The sequence below is a fragment of the Calidris pugnax genome, unplaced genomic scaffold (genome assembly GCF_001431845.1).
Source record: "Calidris pugnax isolate Ruff unplaced genomic scaffold, ASM143184v1 scaffold13, whole genome shotgun sequence".
In the NCBI taxonomy this organism is placed as follows: Eukaryota; Metazoa; Chordata; class Aves; order Charadriiformes; family Scolopacidae; genus Calidris; species Calidris pugnax.
In genome coordinates, this window is record NW_015090810.1 from 8,605,849 (window position 1) to 8,621,288 (window position 15,440).

The 15,440-nt window shown below is 39.6% G+C and overlaps 1 protein-coding gene across 1 annotated transcript in view; it reads right to left on the reverse strand.

Moving 5' to 3' along the window:
- The window catches only part of AHRR (aryl-hydrocarbon receptor repressor), an 87,495-nt gene that overhangs the window by 57,798 nt on the left and 14,257 nt on the right, over positions 1 to 15,440 (reverse strand). The window contains exons 2-3 of the mRNA XM_014938426.1: positions 12,123 to 12,194; positions 4,427 to 4,608 (exon numbers count right to left, since the gene is read on the reverse strand). Of these exons, the coding sequence (XP_014793912.1) occupies positions 4,427 to 4,608; positions 12,123 to 12,184 (244 nt within the window). The 5' untranslated portion in view covers positions 12,185 to 12,194. The remainder of the gene's footprint in view (positions 1 to 4,426; positions 4,609 to 12,122; positions 12,195 to 15,440) is intronic.

The window sequence follows — 15,440 nt, forward strand, 5'->3', positions numbered from 1 at the left end:
AGGCTTGACTGTCACTAATTTTGGAAAGAACTGGATTACAATTTAAATATAAATTTACAGAAACTTTGAATATATTAATTCATAGAGTTAATTTACATTCCTCATTCTCTAGATTCCTTAAATCTATCAGATTTTCAGCTTTCAAAATGAAATGAAGTCTGGAAGTAAGAAACTACAGAGAAAGCACTGAAGTCTGAAATAAACACAGCAAGTCAAAATAATACTACAAGGGAGTTTTTTGAGGGGATGACACTGGTTTTGTGTGTGCATGCATGTCTCTGTGTTTGCCTGTGTGTATTTGTATATAAAACCAAAATACACATTTCTGCATGCATAAAATGACCAGATGGGAAAAATAACAAGCTTTTAAATCAAATTACTTTTGCATAAATTATGTAGTAAAGGATTTAAATACCCCCAGTCTATGTTTGCCATCTAAGACTGTACTCAACAACATCAGTTATCATTTATAAGGAATACTTATGGCTAAAAGGACTAACATTAATGAATGGTATGTTGAAGGAAAGTTTGAGCGGCCTCCTGGTACAAGATTAGCTACACCAAGAACTGAAAGATGAGGACCCCTAGTTGAAACTCTATTGGTCTATCTAAATTGTCATAACTATTTTTCTTTCAGGTACTGGGGAGCTTAAGTTAGCTGTCTCTCAGAAAGGATCTGAGATGCTAAGAGAACAACGTGCTATTCTTTTTCCATAAATTTACAGAATTAATGCGTATACTAGAAGGGAACAATTTAAACGATCAACAAAAGGGAGTTGGTTTTGAAGTGGAGCAAGACCACCATTTTTCCACCAGTGGAAAAACTGAGAAATAAGAGGTACTAAAGATGTATTGTCTAGAGTAGTAAAGGAAGACAGACTACAATTAACCAAGATGGAATATGGCCAAGGCAGGGGTCCAGCAAGCTCAAGTGGTCACAGCCACTAAGTACCACTCCACTTCCACAGAAGCCCCACCCATGGCAAATTTTGGTCAGGGCTGAATGACCGGCACAGCTTCCTGTAGCAGTTGACGTCTCTCAGTCTAAGCGCTGGTTCAGTTCCGTGCCGCTTGATACAAGAGATCTGGTGAGATTGGAAAGTTACTGCTGCGAGCCATTTTGAAGTGCTTATCAGGAAAATGCAAAATGACTAAATGCATATAGCTTGGGGAGAGTGGGGCTATTAATAGAGCCACTGCCAACTGATAACAGAGATACAAAGACTGTAAACCAAGTAGACAGAAGAATTGTTCTGAAGCCAAAAGAAAATATTTCTAAGAATGAGGGAAGAAATCCACTATAGTGACTTAAACCGAATACTAGAAAAATCCATCTCAATAACCAGATCTAAATCTTGGGAAAGAACCAAGGCTTTACTTAAAAAACTTAACTAAGATGAACTGGCCGCGTGCTTCAAGGTACTAACCTGTAATGGTCACCAAAGAGGGAACAGATGACTGATGAATATTCCCTATCCCCTAATACATAATTCTCTGCAAAATTTTTTACTTTTTTTTAAAATCTGAGGTCACTCTATGCCTTTCAATTGGCTATTGATCTTTATAAATACAATATTTGTGCTACAGAGTATTGCAGCGTAGCTACTGAAAGGACACCTAGTGGTAAAGAAACGAGTATGTCTAGAAAATGCTGGCACTGTTGAAGGTGTGTAATTATAATTGTTACGGGAATTGCTGAACTGTTATGGGTTAAATCTGCCTGAAATGTCATGTATGAACTTATGTGCCAAATAGCACTATTCACAGGTTTTAAAAAATGGCAAACAGCATTCTTACAAGCACTTTTTAAAAACATGGAATTTAAGCTTAACTTCCTTAAAACTCACAGAACAGGCTTTTAAACAAAACACGCACATGCCTGTGTGTAATAGACAACAAATTTCAATGTCGTGAATCCCCAGTGCATCAATTTTAGGAGTATCAGACAGCTGAACAGAACTCATTACAGATACGTTTTGTGTGATATTCAAGTCAAATTTCAGCCATCATTCCTTGGGTCCTCTATTGTGCCACTCTAAAATATCCTAAGCAATTCCTCCCTTCTCGTCTTTCTCTCCTATGAAGACAAACTGCCAAAGCATATAAACTGTACACATTCAAGCTAATTTCACTCTTTTTCTTTTTTTTGTCCACCCAACTTTAAAGTCACTTCTGGCCTGTGTTTATTCCACACCCCTTAATATGTACTAATGCCCTTGTGACCAGGAGATGCCCACAACAGAAAGCTGTATTCCAGATGGAGTCATGCTGGTCTCATGCAGAGAGGGATTATAACTTTCCTGTGTAGTGACATGCTGCCTCTGGGCAAACAGACCAAAATCCACACTTGGATTCCTTGTTTATGTCAACATATCGTATTACAAGCATAGAACATTTTGCTGACCACTGTCCCTCTTTGATTATTGTTTTCATGTTCTCTTTTCCAGGTTTGTCTCTTCTATTGAATACCAGTTCCTTTGGATTAATTTTCCCTGAGTGAATTAGTACGGATTTGCTAGGTCAGTTTTTCCAGATACATTTTATTTTATCCAATTTTATAACATCTCTGTTACGCCACTGGTCTGTTCTCTATCCTCACAGTGTTTATAACGGCTCACAACTTAGTACCATCCTTTGATTTAAGAAGCCACAAACAAGCCTTTTCTGTTCTTCTGTCCTCTTTCATCACCTCAAAGATCAAAACACTGGGATGGATATTTTTGTTTGCTTTTTTTAGGTGACTTCCTACCAAAGTATTTGTTTAAAAACCACCAGATTCTGCCTTATTTCTCCACAACTACAAGGAAGTAGACTGTGATGTGTTATGAAGCTGAGGCAGCAGCTCCTGCTTTTACCCAAATGTTAGCACCCATTCCTCACCCAGTTCTGTTTCCAGGGCTCACCTCTCCTCCACTCCACCCTTCTGAAGTTCCAGACTGCTCTCTTGTCTTAAAATGGCATGTAGTTTCCTTCCTTTACTATAAACAATGCTTTCTGTAACCTTAGTTTCATGATGTAAACATTTAAAAATAAGAATGAAGGGAACACAAACTATGTGTTCAGTTAGGTAATTTGGGGATTAAATTAGATGAAATCTCTCGAAACATGGAACATTTGAGAGTAATGAAGTCTGGTTTTACTTGTTTTCCTCTTATCCCATCCCTTTAAAAAAAAAGAAGACAATGGATCTTAGAGACTCTGGCAGAAGGGCAGTAAAGACAGTTTGTTGCTTGTGAATCCATGAGAACTGAAAGCAAAGCTCGGAGGAAGGGGCTGTAAGACTCAGGTATGTGTTCACAGGGAAAGAGAGGCACTCTGTAAACTGCAGGACGCTGGCAGCTGGGCAACCAGCTGCCACAGTTGACATGGGAGGCTCCTGCTATCAGTAATGTCACCATCTGTAATCTGATGTCAGCTTGTAAAGTGGCCTGCAGTCTGCCAAAGCCTCTTCATACTGCCATTTCTTTTACATTTAAATGTATCTTAAAAGCAAGAAACTAACCAACAGGTACTATTCTCCAGTCAACCCACCAAAAATATAGTGCTCCCTCGTATACACTGTGCATAATAAGGAATAGTAACAGGAAGGAGTAGTAAAGAGTAGTAAAGGAAAAACGTCCATTAAAAAAAAAATACTTCTGTTTATCTCTGCAGTCCACTGAGAAGTTTTGTTCAATTATAATCCTTCAGGTAGGTATTTTTCTTTCTTTTTTTAAGCAACTCTAGAGAGGATTTTCATTGTTAAATCCCTAATCCAGATTTTCCTCTTGTGAACTCTTCAGCAACAGAAGAAACTAAAAATGTCTGCAAATTCGGAAGAATCCTTGTTATGTACATCTGAACATGCACATTTGGCTTTCATTGTGTGGTGTGCCAGGCAGCTACAAAAACAAAGCGTAGCCTAGTACAGCTTTAGTCAACACTTTAACCTTTGGATCCCACTTATCCTGAAAGAAAGAGATCTTTTTGGCCTTTCAAGCACGCCCATTTCCTCTTGGCATCTACAGCAAACACAGGTAATAGGGTAGTTGCTTGACTTTCACATCGTATTTAAACAGGCATTGTGAACATGCACGATAATAGCTTCAAAAAGGGAGTTCAAAGTATCTACAGGTAGTACATCTGCCTCAAGACTCTTTGCTGGTTTAGGGATTTTACAGTCATGTTTTCCTGTTTCCTAAAGCCTACTGAGGAAGATTGGGGGTTATCCAATTATTTGGTGAAAAACACACAAATGGCAAACAAGGAAATGCACGACATTTGCAACGCAATATCCCATGCACAAAAATAAGTTCAATAATAGATTATTTACAGTTCCTTTATCAATATATAATACTGCTTGTTAATTTTATTCAGGTTTAGTACAAAAGAGCAATAAATTAGAGGGAGACTTTTAATGTGATACTGATATCTTAAAGAGACCTACCTTGAAAGAAACTTTTGACTCGGAGATAGCTGACACTGAGGCGCAAGACGGAAAGTTTGTCCAGCTTCGATATGATGTCAGGTGGGAAAGGCAGGAGGCTGGCCAGATGGTCCAGTTCTGCGTTCAGACGGTCCCTGTGTCTCTTCGAAGGATTTGATTTTTCATTCCCAACTGCAGGCCTTCTGTGGTGGAGAACACATTTTCGATTACCTGTTTTAACTCCACATAGTACAACTGGAGACTGAGATGATGTCTGCAATTAGTTAATAACAGGCATATTTAACCTAGCTCCTAGGAAAATTTTTAAAGCTTCTGTCCCCTGCCAAAAAGAGATTTATCATACTATATTTGCCGTAGTGCAAAGACATGGACATTGGCCTCTCTTTTCACATCTGCCCAGTAAAAAACAAAGAACTGATATCTCTTACTCAGGACCTTCTCACCTTAGGGGAATGGGTGCTATCTTCATGTTCTAATGAATACCAGGAAAAACAATTTCTCATCTATGTTGTACAAATGAGGGTCGGAACAGCAGAGGAAAATTACCGTGACTAATGCATGAACCCATTCAATACCCACTGTATTCATTCAAAGCGGCTTATTTTTCTCCATTTAATGACTCAAAGTTAACCTGTGGGTCAGGAGATAATTAAGAAAAGAGCCTCTCTATAGAAATGATTTTTAAAAGTATGGGAAGCAAGGTGAGAAGACATTCTTTCCTCAAGCTCAAAAACTCTGTGAACATTCTCACATTTGCCTTCCAACATCAGTAATAACAATGATAAGAATTCAATTTCTCTTTTAAGAACATTGATATTCCTCTCAAAACTTAAAAGTCCAATTTTACTCGCATTTCTAAGCCAAGCACTCCTAGTCCTTCCCCCTTTGTGTCCTTCTCATGCAGTGGACAGGACCCCATACCTCAGAAAAGCTATTGTGATAACACATTAAGACGAAATACATCACAAATAAGGAAGCTCACTTTTGGGATGTCTTAGTTTCTTATAGAATGTGTAAGATGCTGTTCTCAAGAGGGAGAAAAGGAAAAGCTGGTGCACTTGCAGACAGTCATGGGAACTTGATTTCCAGCATAACAGCAAGTGGTGGCCAGTGCTGAAGCACAGACTTGTCAATTAAGCAACAAGACCTGAGTGGTAAGTTTCAAAAGGTGGTTATCTCCAGCAGACAGCCATCACATCCAGCAGTAGTCAAAAAATGTGTTACCCAGGAATGAACAACAGGCCACTGGAGCCATAAGCTACACAGATCTATGATACTAGAGGGAGGGCAGCAGCCCAGTGCTGTAGCTGAGCTAGTGTCTCCCAGGGGACTTAGTTCTGTGTCTGCTGGTCCTCCATTTGCTCTCATAATCATCAAGTAGTTTGGGTTGGAAGGGACCTTTAAAGGTCATCTAGTGCAACCCCCTCTGCATTGAACAGAGACATCTTCAACTAGATCAAGTTGATCTAAGCCCCATCCAGCCTGGTCTTGAATGTTTCCAGGAATAGTGTATATACCACTTCTCTGGGCAACCTGTTCCAGTGTTTCACCATCCTCAGAGTAAAAAATTTCTTCTTTATATCTATTCTAAATCTTTCTGGGCTGTGAGCGGACATTGTCGACTCATGTCCAGGTTCTCATCCACCAGTACCCAAGTCCTCTGCAGGGCTGCTGTCAATCCCCCAACCTGTATTGATACTGGGGGTTGCCCCCACCCCAAGTACAGGACCCTACACTTGGCCTTGTTGAACCTCATGAGGTTCACATGAGCCTACTTCTCGAGCTTGTACAGATCCCTCTGAAGGGCATCCTGTCCCTCAGGCATGTCAACTGCGCCACTCAGCTTGGTGTCGTCTGCATTAAGCAGGACTGGTTCCTGTAAGGACCCCACGTGTCACTAATCTCCATTTGGACATTGAGCCATTGACCACTACCATCTGGATGCAACCATCCAACCAGTTCCTCAACCACCAAGCAGTCCACCCATCAAATCCATATCTCTTCAATTTTGAGAGAAGGATGTTGTAGGGGACTCTGTCAAAAGCCTTACAGAAGTCCATAGCTCTTCCTTTGAGCGCTGATGTAGTCACTCCATCACAGAAGGCACTAGGCTGGTCAGGCAGGACTTGCCCTTGGTGAAGCCATGGTGGCTGTCTCAAGTCACTTCCTTGTCCTCCATAGGTTCTAGCAGGAACTGTTCCATGATCTTGCCAGGCACAGAGGTGAGGCAGACAGGTCGGTAGTTCCCAGAGTCCTCCTTTCTACCCTTTTTTAAAATAGACGTAATGTCCATGTTCAAGTTCTTAATGTAGCACATTGCCACATTCCTACTGAGGCACCTTCTCCAGAATAAGAGACATTGAGAGAAAAACCAAGGAGAGAAAGATGGAAAAATACTCAAGAATGAGAAATGGTAGACAAGGAAAATATGGGTGTGCTAACAGCTTCCACTTTCATCTCACTAAAGGCAAAGATCATAGCCTTATGTAGCTTAGCTTGTGCTTCAGTGGAGAATCAGAGTAAAACTATTTATTTGTAGCACTTTACTACTGCTTTTCTACACTCCACACATTTACTATATTTTTCAATCATAATTTTAATTTTGAATACATATTGGGCACTAATCTTTTCGGAGTAAACCCCGAAGTTCAGTGATCCTCACTATGACACCAAAAGGATGTCTGACTTGTGGAGAGCAGTAATTTTGTGGGAATATAGCCTATGGTTGAGTAGAGGCTAAGGAACATAAGCTTTAATAATTGCTTTTTACATCTGACAAACCAGCTAAAGCAAGGAAGCAATTAAGGACAGAAAAAAAATTAATTCCAATAAGGAAAATTAGACTGATGAGTTCAAGGGATAAAAATTGTCAAGAATAACATGGAATAGAAACATAAATTGTTCAAACCTATTTACCACACACAAATAGTGACTGTTCTGGGCCAGGGAGTTATGGTTTGAGGCAATTATGTGAACTGCATTTGTACTGAGCGTAAGGACCAGTTTTCTGGAGATTGTAAGGAGCGGCGTAAAAACACTACAGGAGAAAGCTGAGGACAGAGTCTTCCTGAAAACTCAAGGAAATGATTCAGTAAGGGAGTGAATCCAAACAAACAGGGGTTTGATGTAAATGGGAATTAGGTGCCAAGTGGATGCAATTTAAAACAATGCAAATTCCATGGAAAGGCTAGCTTAGCGATCCATAAACAGAAAAGGGCAGGCAGGGAAATTCTTCAATGAGCTGTTTTGAGGCAAATGGAAATTCTAGCCCTTATTTTGAGCTGCAAGTAGAAGGTGCCTGTTATGTTTGCTTTAAAACAGGGATTCTCAAACTGTGTAAACCAGGTCGAAGCAAAGCCATTAGCACTCACTCTATGATACCCCTGTCCTCTGCTTTTCGTGCAACACGGCTACCATAAAGTAGCACGTGTAATTAAAACAATAAAGCTGGCATTTCCTTATTTGCATTGTTAAACCTTCCAAATCCTGCTCTGCAGTAACAAGCACTTGTACTCATACAAGACCCACCTGCTTGTGGGAGCTGGTGCAGAGAACGTTTTCTGTTTTGGTGGTACATAAGGCATTGAGCCTTTTGTGCTTCAACGATTCAGTGTGACACAAACGGCCACTAGAGTAAACCAGTTTGGTGAGCTTGCAGAGGAATTTCCTGCAGCTACAGCTCTGTCTGCTGTTCACTACCCTCTGAGGGAGCCCTACCCTCTTAACGAAAAGTTCTCTCTGAATCAAGTTTTTAAAGTATGCTGAAGTGTTAAACCAGCAGATGACCTAAACTGAGAAAAATCTAATCATTTACTATGATGGCAAGGTTTCAGTAAGAAGGGAAAGGAAAGAGAGAGACCATGAGATGCAACAGATAGGCTAAGTACAAAGTAACAGCAAGATGACTACCATGAAGGTACTGCCCAGCACCCGCAGCCATTCAGCTGTCCTTGGGCATTGCACAAGCATCCTGGCAGAGCAGAGCTCCAGTGCCAGCTGTGCATCTGCAGATGTTCACCATCTCCTATGAGCGAAAAGGACTGAAAGAGAGAAAGCTGTTTGAGGGAAAGAGGGCTCTTTTCCACCTTCTAACTCTTCTGGGTCTTCATAGCAACGAAAGGAGGAAGCAGAACTAATGGTCAAGAAGACATCAGACTGGCAAAGCAGATGAGAGGTAGGATAGTGTGATAACAAGTAAGAGGAAGGGCTATGCCACAGAGGGCTTTAAAGTGAGAACTAAGAAGCAGGAGAGAGCTGCACCTCCTGAGGTCTCTGTTTACCCTGGCACTGGTACAGCTCTGGCTGCAGTGGGCAGTTTGAAGCTGTAAAACATTACAAGAAACGTTTTGTGGAGGGAGAGAGTTTTATAAGATGCCAGGGTTTGAGACAAAGAAGTGGCTGAAGCTCCCAAATGGTAACTGTCCTGAAGTATTGCCTTAGCACTTCTAGTATAAATATTAATTTCGGCACAGTGATTTTAGCTTGAGGTTAAAAACAAGATCTCTTTAGTTTTCAGATGCTTGAATTACCAGTAAAATGTTAGATTTCCACAGGAAGCAAACACTTGGTAGAAAATATTTCCTTTAGTCAAAACTCCAGTTCTCTGGCTGAAAAGCATATCTGATGGAAAATTTTCAATCAGTCTAAGCTCCAGGTGTTTGAACGGAGTCCGTAAAAGCCAAAATTCTTTAGTGCAGACCACATTTAATTAGGCTTGTTTGGAAGCTTTCTGGGGCAAAAGGAGAACAGCTAGGGATTTTATTTATTTGCATGTACAAAAGTAGAATTTGAACCCAATGTATTGCCTGAATAATGGCAACCTAATGAAGATAGTGTCTCCTAGTTGAGTGTAGAGAAGATGACAGAAACATATTAGCTCCTCCTGGTAAAACAAGTTTTCCACACATTCTTCCACATTCTCCTGTGGAGCTTCTTCATACATTTTCATCATTACTCTATAAAGCCACCTCAGAATAGAATTTCTGTGCCTGAAAAAATCATGAACAATGATCATGTTCATGAGCAATATCATTCTGTGATAGACTGGATTAAGAGCCAGCTGCAGGATCATCACCTGGCTTGACAGTCTGATCACAAAAAGCTGATGGAGAGGTAGAGTTGGCCTCCTGGGATGCACTAAGTATGGGTAGACATGAACGTTCCAGTTGTTCTGCAGAAGGGAAAGCTGCACCTCTGTCCTTTAATTCATGACCTTTGAAAGCACTAATCCATGAATCCCTACAGAAATCCAAGTATCCTCCTCAGACTGGCACCTAAGCTCACTAATACCTTTGTCAAGACAAAGTTAAATTCTAGAGGCTGTTAATGTTAAAAAGAGAGGAATCATCACTAGGACTGGCCAAAAATATCTTATCAATCTTTTTTCCTGTGAAAAATTATGTTTTTCAACAGAACAAATACCCCTCCCAGAGCAGGTGACAGCATCTACCAGATTCATTACCAGAATGACAGGGGAAAAAGTAGAACAAGGATGTGAATGAAAATATGCTGTGCTATCAAACAAGCGAAAAAAACCTATAACAAATACAGTACAACATGGATCAAAATCATGGTTAAATATACTGTTCCATTAATAGGCTTTGTCGACCCTTCTAAATTCAAGATAAATTATTTGAGGCAGCATAACAGCAAGGATACCTCGGAGTCTTGAAATGTCAGTAAGATCTGTAGGACTGAAGGACATAGACCATGAAATTGGCAGACAGAGCTGGCTCTGTCAGCCAGTTGGTCTTGGGCATTCAGAGCCTCTTTAGATAAGAGTTAGGAAATCCCCAAGTGAGGGAATGAGTACGGGAGAGGCTCACCAAAGACCAAGCCCACAAACAGATAAGGTTTGAGGAAGAGACCAGTGTTGCTAGCAACTGAGAAATCATCCTCAGCAAGTGATAACCACATAAAACAGAGGGCTATCTCCAGTATGGGAACTCAGGATTCTAATAATCCAAACAATTCCCTTTGTTTGAACCAAAACCAAGTTTCTTAATCAAAATTGTCTCTGTCCTGGCTGGTCACGCTCATGCTCAGGTACCTGTACTACAGTCCCATAGCAAAGTTCTTCTCAAGGAGCATTACTTGCAATGGCTCCCAAGGTAAAAACTTGGTTCCATCAAAGTAAGTGAGAATTTGCTTCTGATTTTGTTGAAACCAGAATTTCAAGAAAGGCTAATGAGGACATTTCCATCCTTTGTCAGCAGGTAGCTTTCTTAACCATCGCATTTATCTAGAAGTTGTCTATGAGAGAAGTTCTTCTAGCTAGCTCTATAGTCTCCAAACACGAAGCTCAATGTTTCTCAAAGCAACTGCAACTCTCCCTCCTTTCTCACAAAGTTATGATCCATAAACTGTTCTGCACAGCGGTAATTTCATGTACTGGAGTGGTTCCATACCTCATGTAGTTATAAAGTTAAATATCCACATCCATACTTGAAGAGCAGTGCAGAAATGTTACATACATTTTGGATTTAACACTCAGGTTTTGCAAGAAGAATCATTTTCTTATGTCATTATCTTTGCCTATTGAAATTGTCACCTAATATATTTTTACAGTACGGAAAAAGAATATATTTTGAGTAGGAACAAGTGGTTCATATGTGAATATTCTCCAAAATCTAAACAAAATCAACATATTTCGCTCAAACATTCAGAGAAACTTCCCTTTGAGTTTAGACTGTTAGATACAATTTTAAGCCAAGTGGGTTATTTTTAGAATGTTTGAACAAATGAAAATAGGGAAATCTATTTTTGTTACCTTCTCATCCTTAAATTGTCTGTGAAGGCCACCAGTGCTAGTTCATAATTTTAACACAGTAAAAATGTGTTTCATAACCATATAATCAAGTGTAACACAGAAGATATTGGATTATTATATTAAAAAGCTTCATTTCACAGAGTGGTTTATGACATCTGGAAATCATTTTACATTTGAGTGATAGCAACCTTTCTTCCCTCCTTTTTCAAGCATCTTGTAGTAACAACTTCCCATTGCCTTTTTTCTTTTTCTGCTTTGTCTTCACACATACAATTCCTCTCTCCCATTTTTCTTCTAATGAAAGTGATCCTATAGTAAATAGTGGTTCGAAAATGATGTGTTCTTTATGCAAAAAGTGAGTCACCAGCCTGCTTTTTCAGTTGGCTGAACTGACCCACTTTCCAGGCTCACACATGCTGGACTTAGCGATGCCCCAAGCAAGGCTAAGCCAAGGAAGGGGGAAGGGGGGCAGCGCAAAGCACTGGTGCCACTCAACACACAGCTTCTTAAAATGCTCCTTCAACAGGCAGCAGGGAACACAGAAGGGTGGAGGTGGCAGTCACCCCTCCAGCCCATTGCCCAGCTGACATTTGATCCACTGGTATCTTCTGCCTATGAAAAAACACTGTCCCTCCCCACTCCTCACAGCAATGTACTCTGTACTGCACTTCGGTACACACCACAGCCACCACTGGCCTTCTCCTGGGACACCAAGTGATGGGTAGGGATGGTTTGACCCATGCTCAGCATCCTTTCTGGAGCCAGTCTTAACCATGAAGCCTCCCAACCAGGGGTTTCTCACTGCAGAGAAAGAGATTATATCTCTCCTGTGTCAGTGGACCATAGGAGGAAGGGACTCCTTCTTCTACCTCATCACTAGCACGTATGTTCAGAGGGAGATGCCTCCTGATGAATATGATACTTAACTGTTTCTGAATGGGTTTCCTCCTTTTCCTCCCAGCATATAGGCATTCCCCTGGAGGAATCATTGTTTTGATGCTGAAAAACAAAAGGAATAGATTTCTTAGTTCAGAGGTTTCTACGTTTCATACCACTGTACAAAATGACAGCACCAAGAAAGTTCAACTGAGGAAAATGTTTGTTCCTTGAGTGTGGCATTCAACAGCACTAAAAAGCACAGTGGCATTAGTTAAGATAGAAGCTTAAGCTTATTCCAATTTCCTACCTTAATATTATTAGAATATTGATGTTTATATTCAATTTTCATTTTTTCAAATTAAGCATACTATACATGGTATACAAATGGGTACAAAATACATCCTGTTTACTCAATATCCAAAATTAATTTTTTTTCTTTCTAGGCTCATTTTTAAATTCAGCTAAACGAATAAGAATGAATAATACTACCCATCATCTTCTGCTGGAAGATTTCACAGCTTTTTAAATATACAGAAATATTGTCTTCCATTACTGACACTGTGATAAGTAGGATGCAATTATTCAAATCAGCATTTTTCCTGGTCTTCACATCCTCATTTTTAAAGACTGGAAGTTTATCTGTTGGCAGCTCAAGAAGTGACACACAGTATTGTGGTTAGCACTAGGATCCAATGCAGTGATGAAGGTGATGATTTTCAGACAAAACTTAACCCTATTGCTCCTTTTGAGCCTTAAGGGCATACATTGCAAGCTCTGAAAAAAAATTCTTTTCATTCAGTTTGTTTAAATCTTCTGGTGATTAGCTGAATAACAAAGTCTCTTGATTTTCTGTCTGAAAGAGTATTTTAGAGTTGCTGTTCAACTGTAGGTGCATGCTGCCTGAGAGGTTACTATATCTCAAGAGTATGTGGTGCTTTATGTAAGATGTAAAATTAAGCGGACCTCCTATGTCACTGAATCAAATCCTATGCTTTTGAAGACACCTATATCATATAATGCAAATCATAAACTTGCTGAACTTCATTTAAAAACCATTCAGAAGAACTTTGCTTTTCATTGAAAGACAGCTTTCTGATAACTAGAAACCTTTTGCTTTCCAACTTAAATTTGTTCATGGTCATTTTATGCCCATTTGTTCTTCTGCCAACATTGTCTTTTGGTTTAAATAGCTCTTCCTCCTCCATTGTGTTTACTCATTGGTGTATTTTTAAATACCAGTCATATCTTCAGTCAGACTTCATTTTTCTATTCTAGGACAACCAAAACTCATTTACTCATCTCTCATGTTACAAGCTCTGCATTCTTCCCATCATCTTAGGAGCCTCTTCTATCTCATTTCGACCAATTTGTTTAACACATAGTCATGCACAGTATATTAAGTGAATTCTAAAAGTATTTCATCCATCCCATTCATACAATTAATTTCCAGTTCATCTTTGTTATGTGAGAATTGTATGCTCTTCAGTATTGATAGTGCAAACAACTAAGTTTATTGCTACACTCCTGGTTTTGCATGAAATTTCTTAGTAAAGATATGATTGTCTCCAAACTGAGAGTTGAATAACTCTACTTGTTGTTTCCCTTCTGATCAGTCATTTTCCTTTTGGCATATGCTGTTGACCCAGTTCCTTCCCCCAACCCTTTCAGTTCTTTACTACTCCTCAGCAGCACAGTATTTTTTGCTAAATGCAGATAGATTACGTGGACTGTATTTCCCTGATCTGGAAAATCAGTTATTGTATCAACAGAAAGCTACCAGGTTATTTTTTCAAAGTCATGTAAATCTACATTCCATTTTTATTCTATTACACAACTAACCACAGACATTAATGGTTCTTTCCTTGAGAATTCATTGTAAAATGATGCATAGTACAGAGATCAGAAAAACAGGTCAGTAGTTGCCTTTTCTCAATAATAGTTGATGGCAGAAACACCAGTCTCCAATTGGAGCAGTTTCAGGTATAGAGTTCACCCAGAAATAAACAATATCATTTTTTCACTATTACTGGGAGAATTTCATGAGACATCAGATGCTGAACCACCTGGCCAAAGTCTATGAGAGACAGTCTACAGTGCAATAAATACTGGTTAAGAAAGTTTGTTATCCCACAGCCTTTGCTTAAGTAAAGCCTTCTTGCCACCTTCAAAGACCTTGTTAGGTTAGGCTAGTCTCAAGCTCATTTTTTGCAACAATCTGCCAATTTTTAAGATTTCATCTACCCTGTTGTGTTTTCTGCTCCAGTGGGAAGCCAAAATGGTGTGAAGAAGCCAAAAGAATTGCTGCGGTTTCTTGTGAGACCTTACATTAAAAGGTATTTTCTTTATATTGTAATACTTTTGTGTTCTGAGTCTTTCCCATCCATATTATGAATCTATGACTCATAGTTCGTGTTTCAAAACAGTGTCACATGCTAGACTTCCCTTCTCTTGCCTTCATGAGCAAAATTACAAGGAGAAAGACTTGGACAGCATAATTCAACTGAAAACTGAAAGTTAAGAGTTCATTCTATTTCCCAAAAGGACCACTTTGTTTTAAAACCATTCTGGTTCAGTTGATTAATATGTGACAGCAAATAGAAATAAATTAAAAGACCAGTATTCAAACAACTGAAAACCAGGAAATAAACAGCAAACAATATGAGCTAGAACTTATGAAGTGTAAAATTCTGGTTAAGAAAGATAAAGGCCCAAAGGAAAATTCACAAGTTGCAGTGCTAAAGAGAAAAGATAGTGTGCTATTTAGAAGAATATTGTGAACAAAAGAAGTCTAAAAATTGTGTAGAGTGCTTATTAGATGGAGATGGCTGTATGTTAGAACTGCATAAAAGGTAAGAGTGTTCAACAGATTTATTTCTAGTCTCTGAAAAGAAGGAGAATCATGCACTTGCATCAAATAATACACCATGCACTCTTCAGGCTTTCTGCAGGAACTTTCTACAGAATTAGGACAAGAGGTTACCACAGCAACATGGTATGAAGCACTGCCTCAGCTACTGAACACCAAAGTCCTAGATATGTGTACAGCCGAGAGGTGCTTCTGCTACTACCATCAATGTCAATAGTGGCATGCAGATAAAATTAATTTGAGAATGAATGTACAAGAATAAAAAACAAGTCAGAAGGCTCATGGCTAGTGGTTCTAAAAATATGGCTGAAAACAGCACTTGAAGCACATGAGCTGCACAGAACCATAGACCAAGAAAATACTGCCTTCAAAATCTGGAGAAGAGCACATATTCATGGTCCTGCCTGGACCATGCCCTCTTCTGATCATCTGTGAGCTCTGCTCTCCACTGCTGGGACAGAAGAGCCCGTCTCCACTGCTGCAGGAGGCTGGGGGCCTAC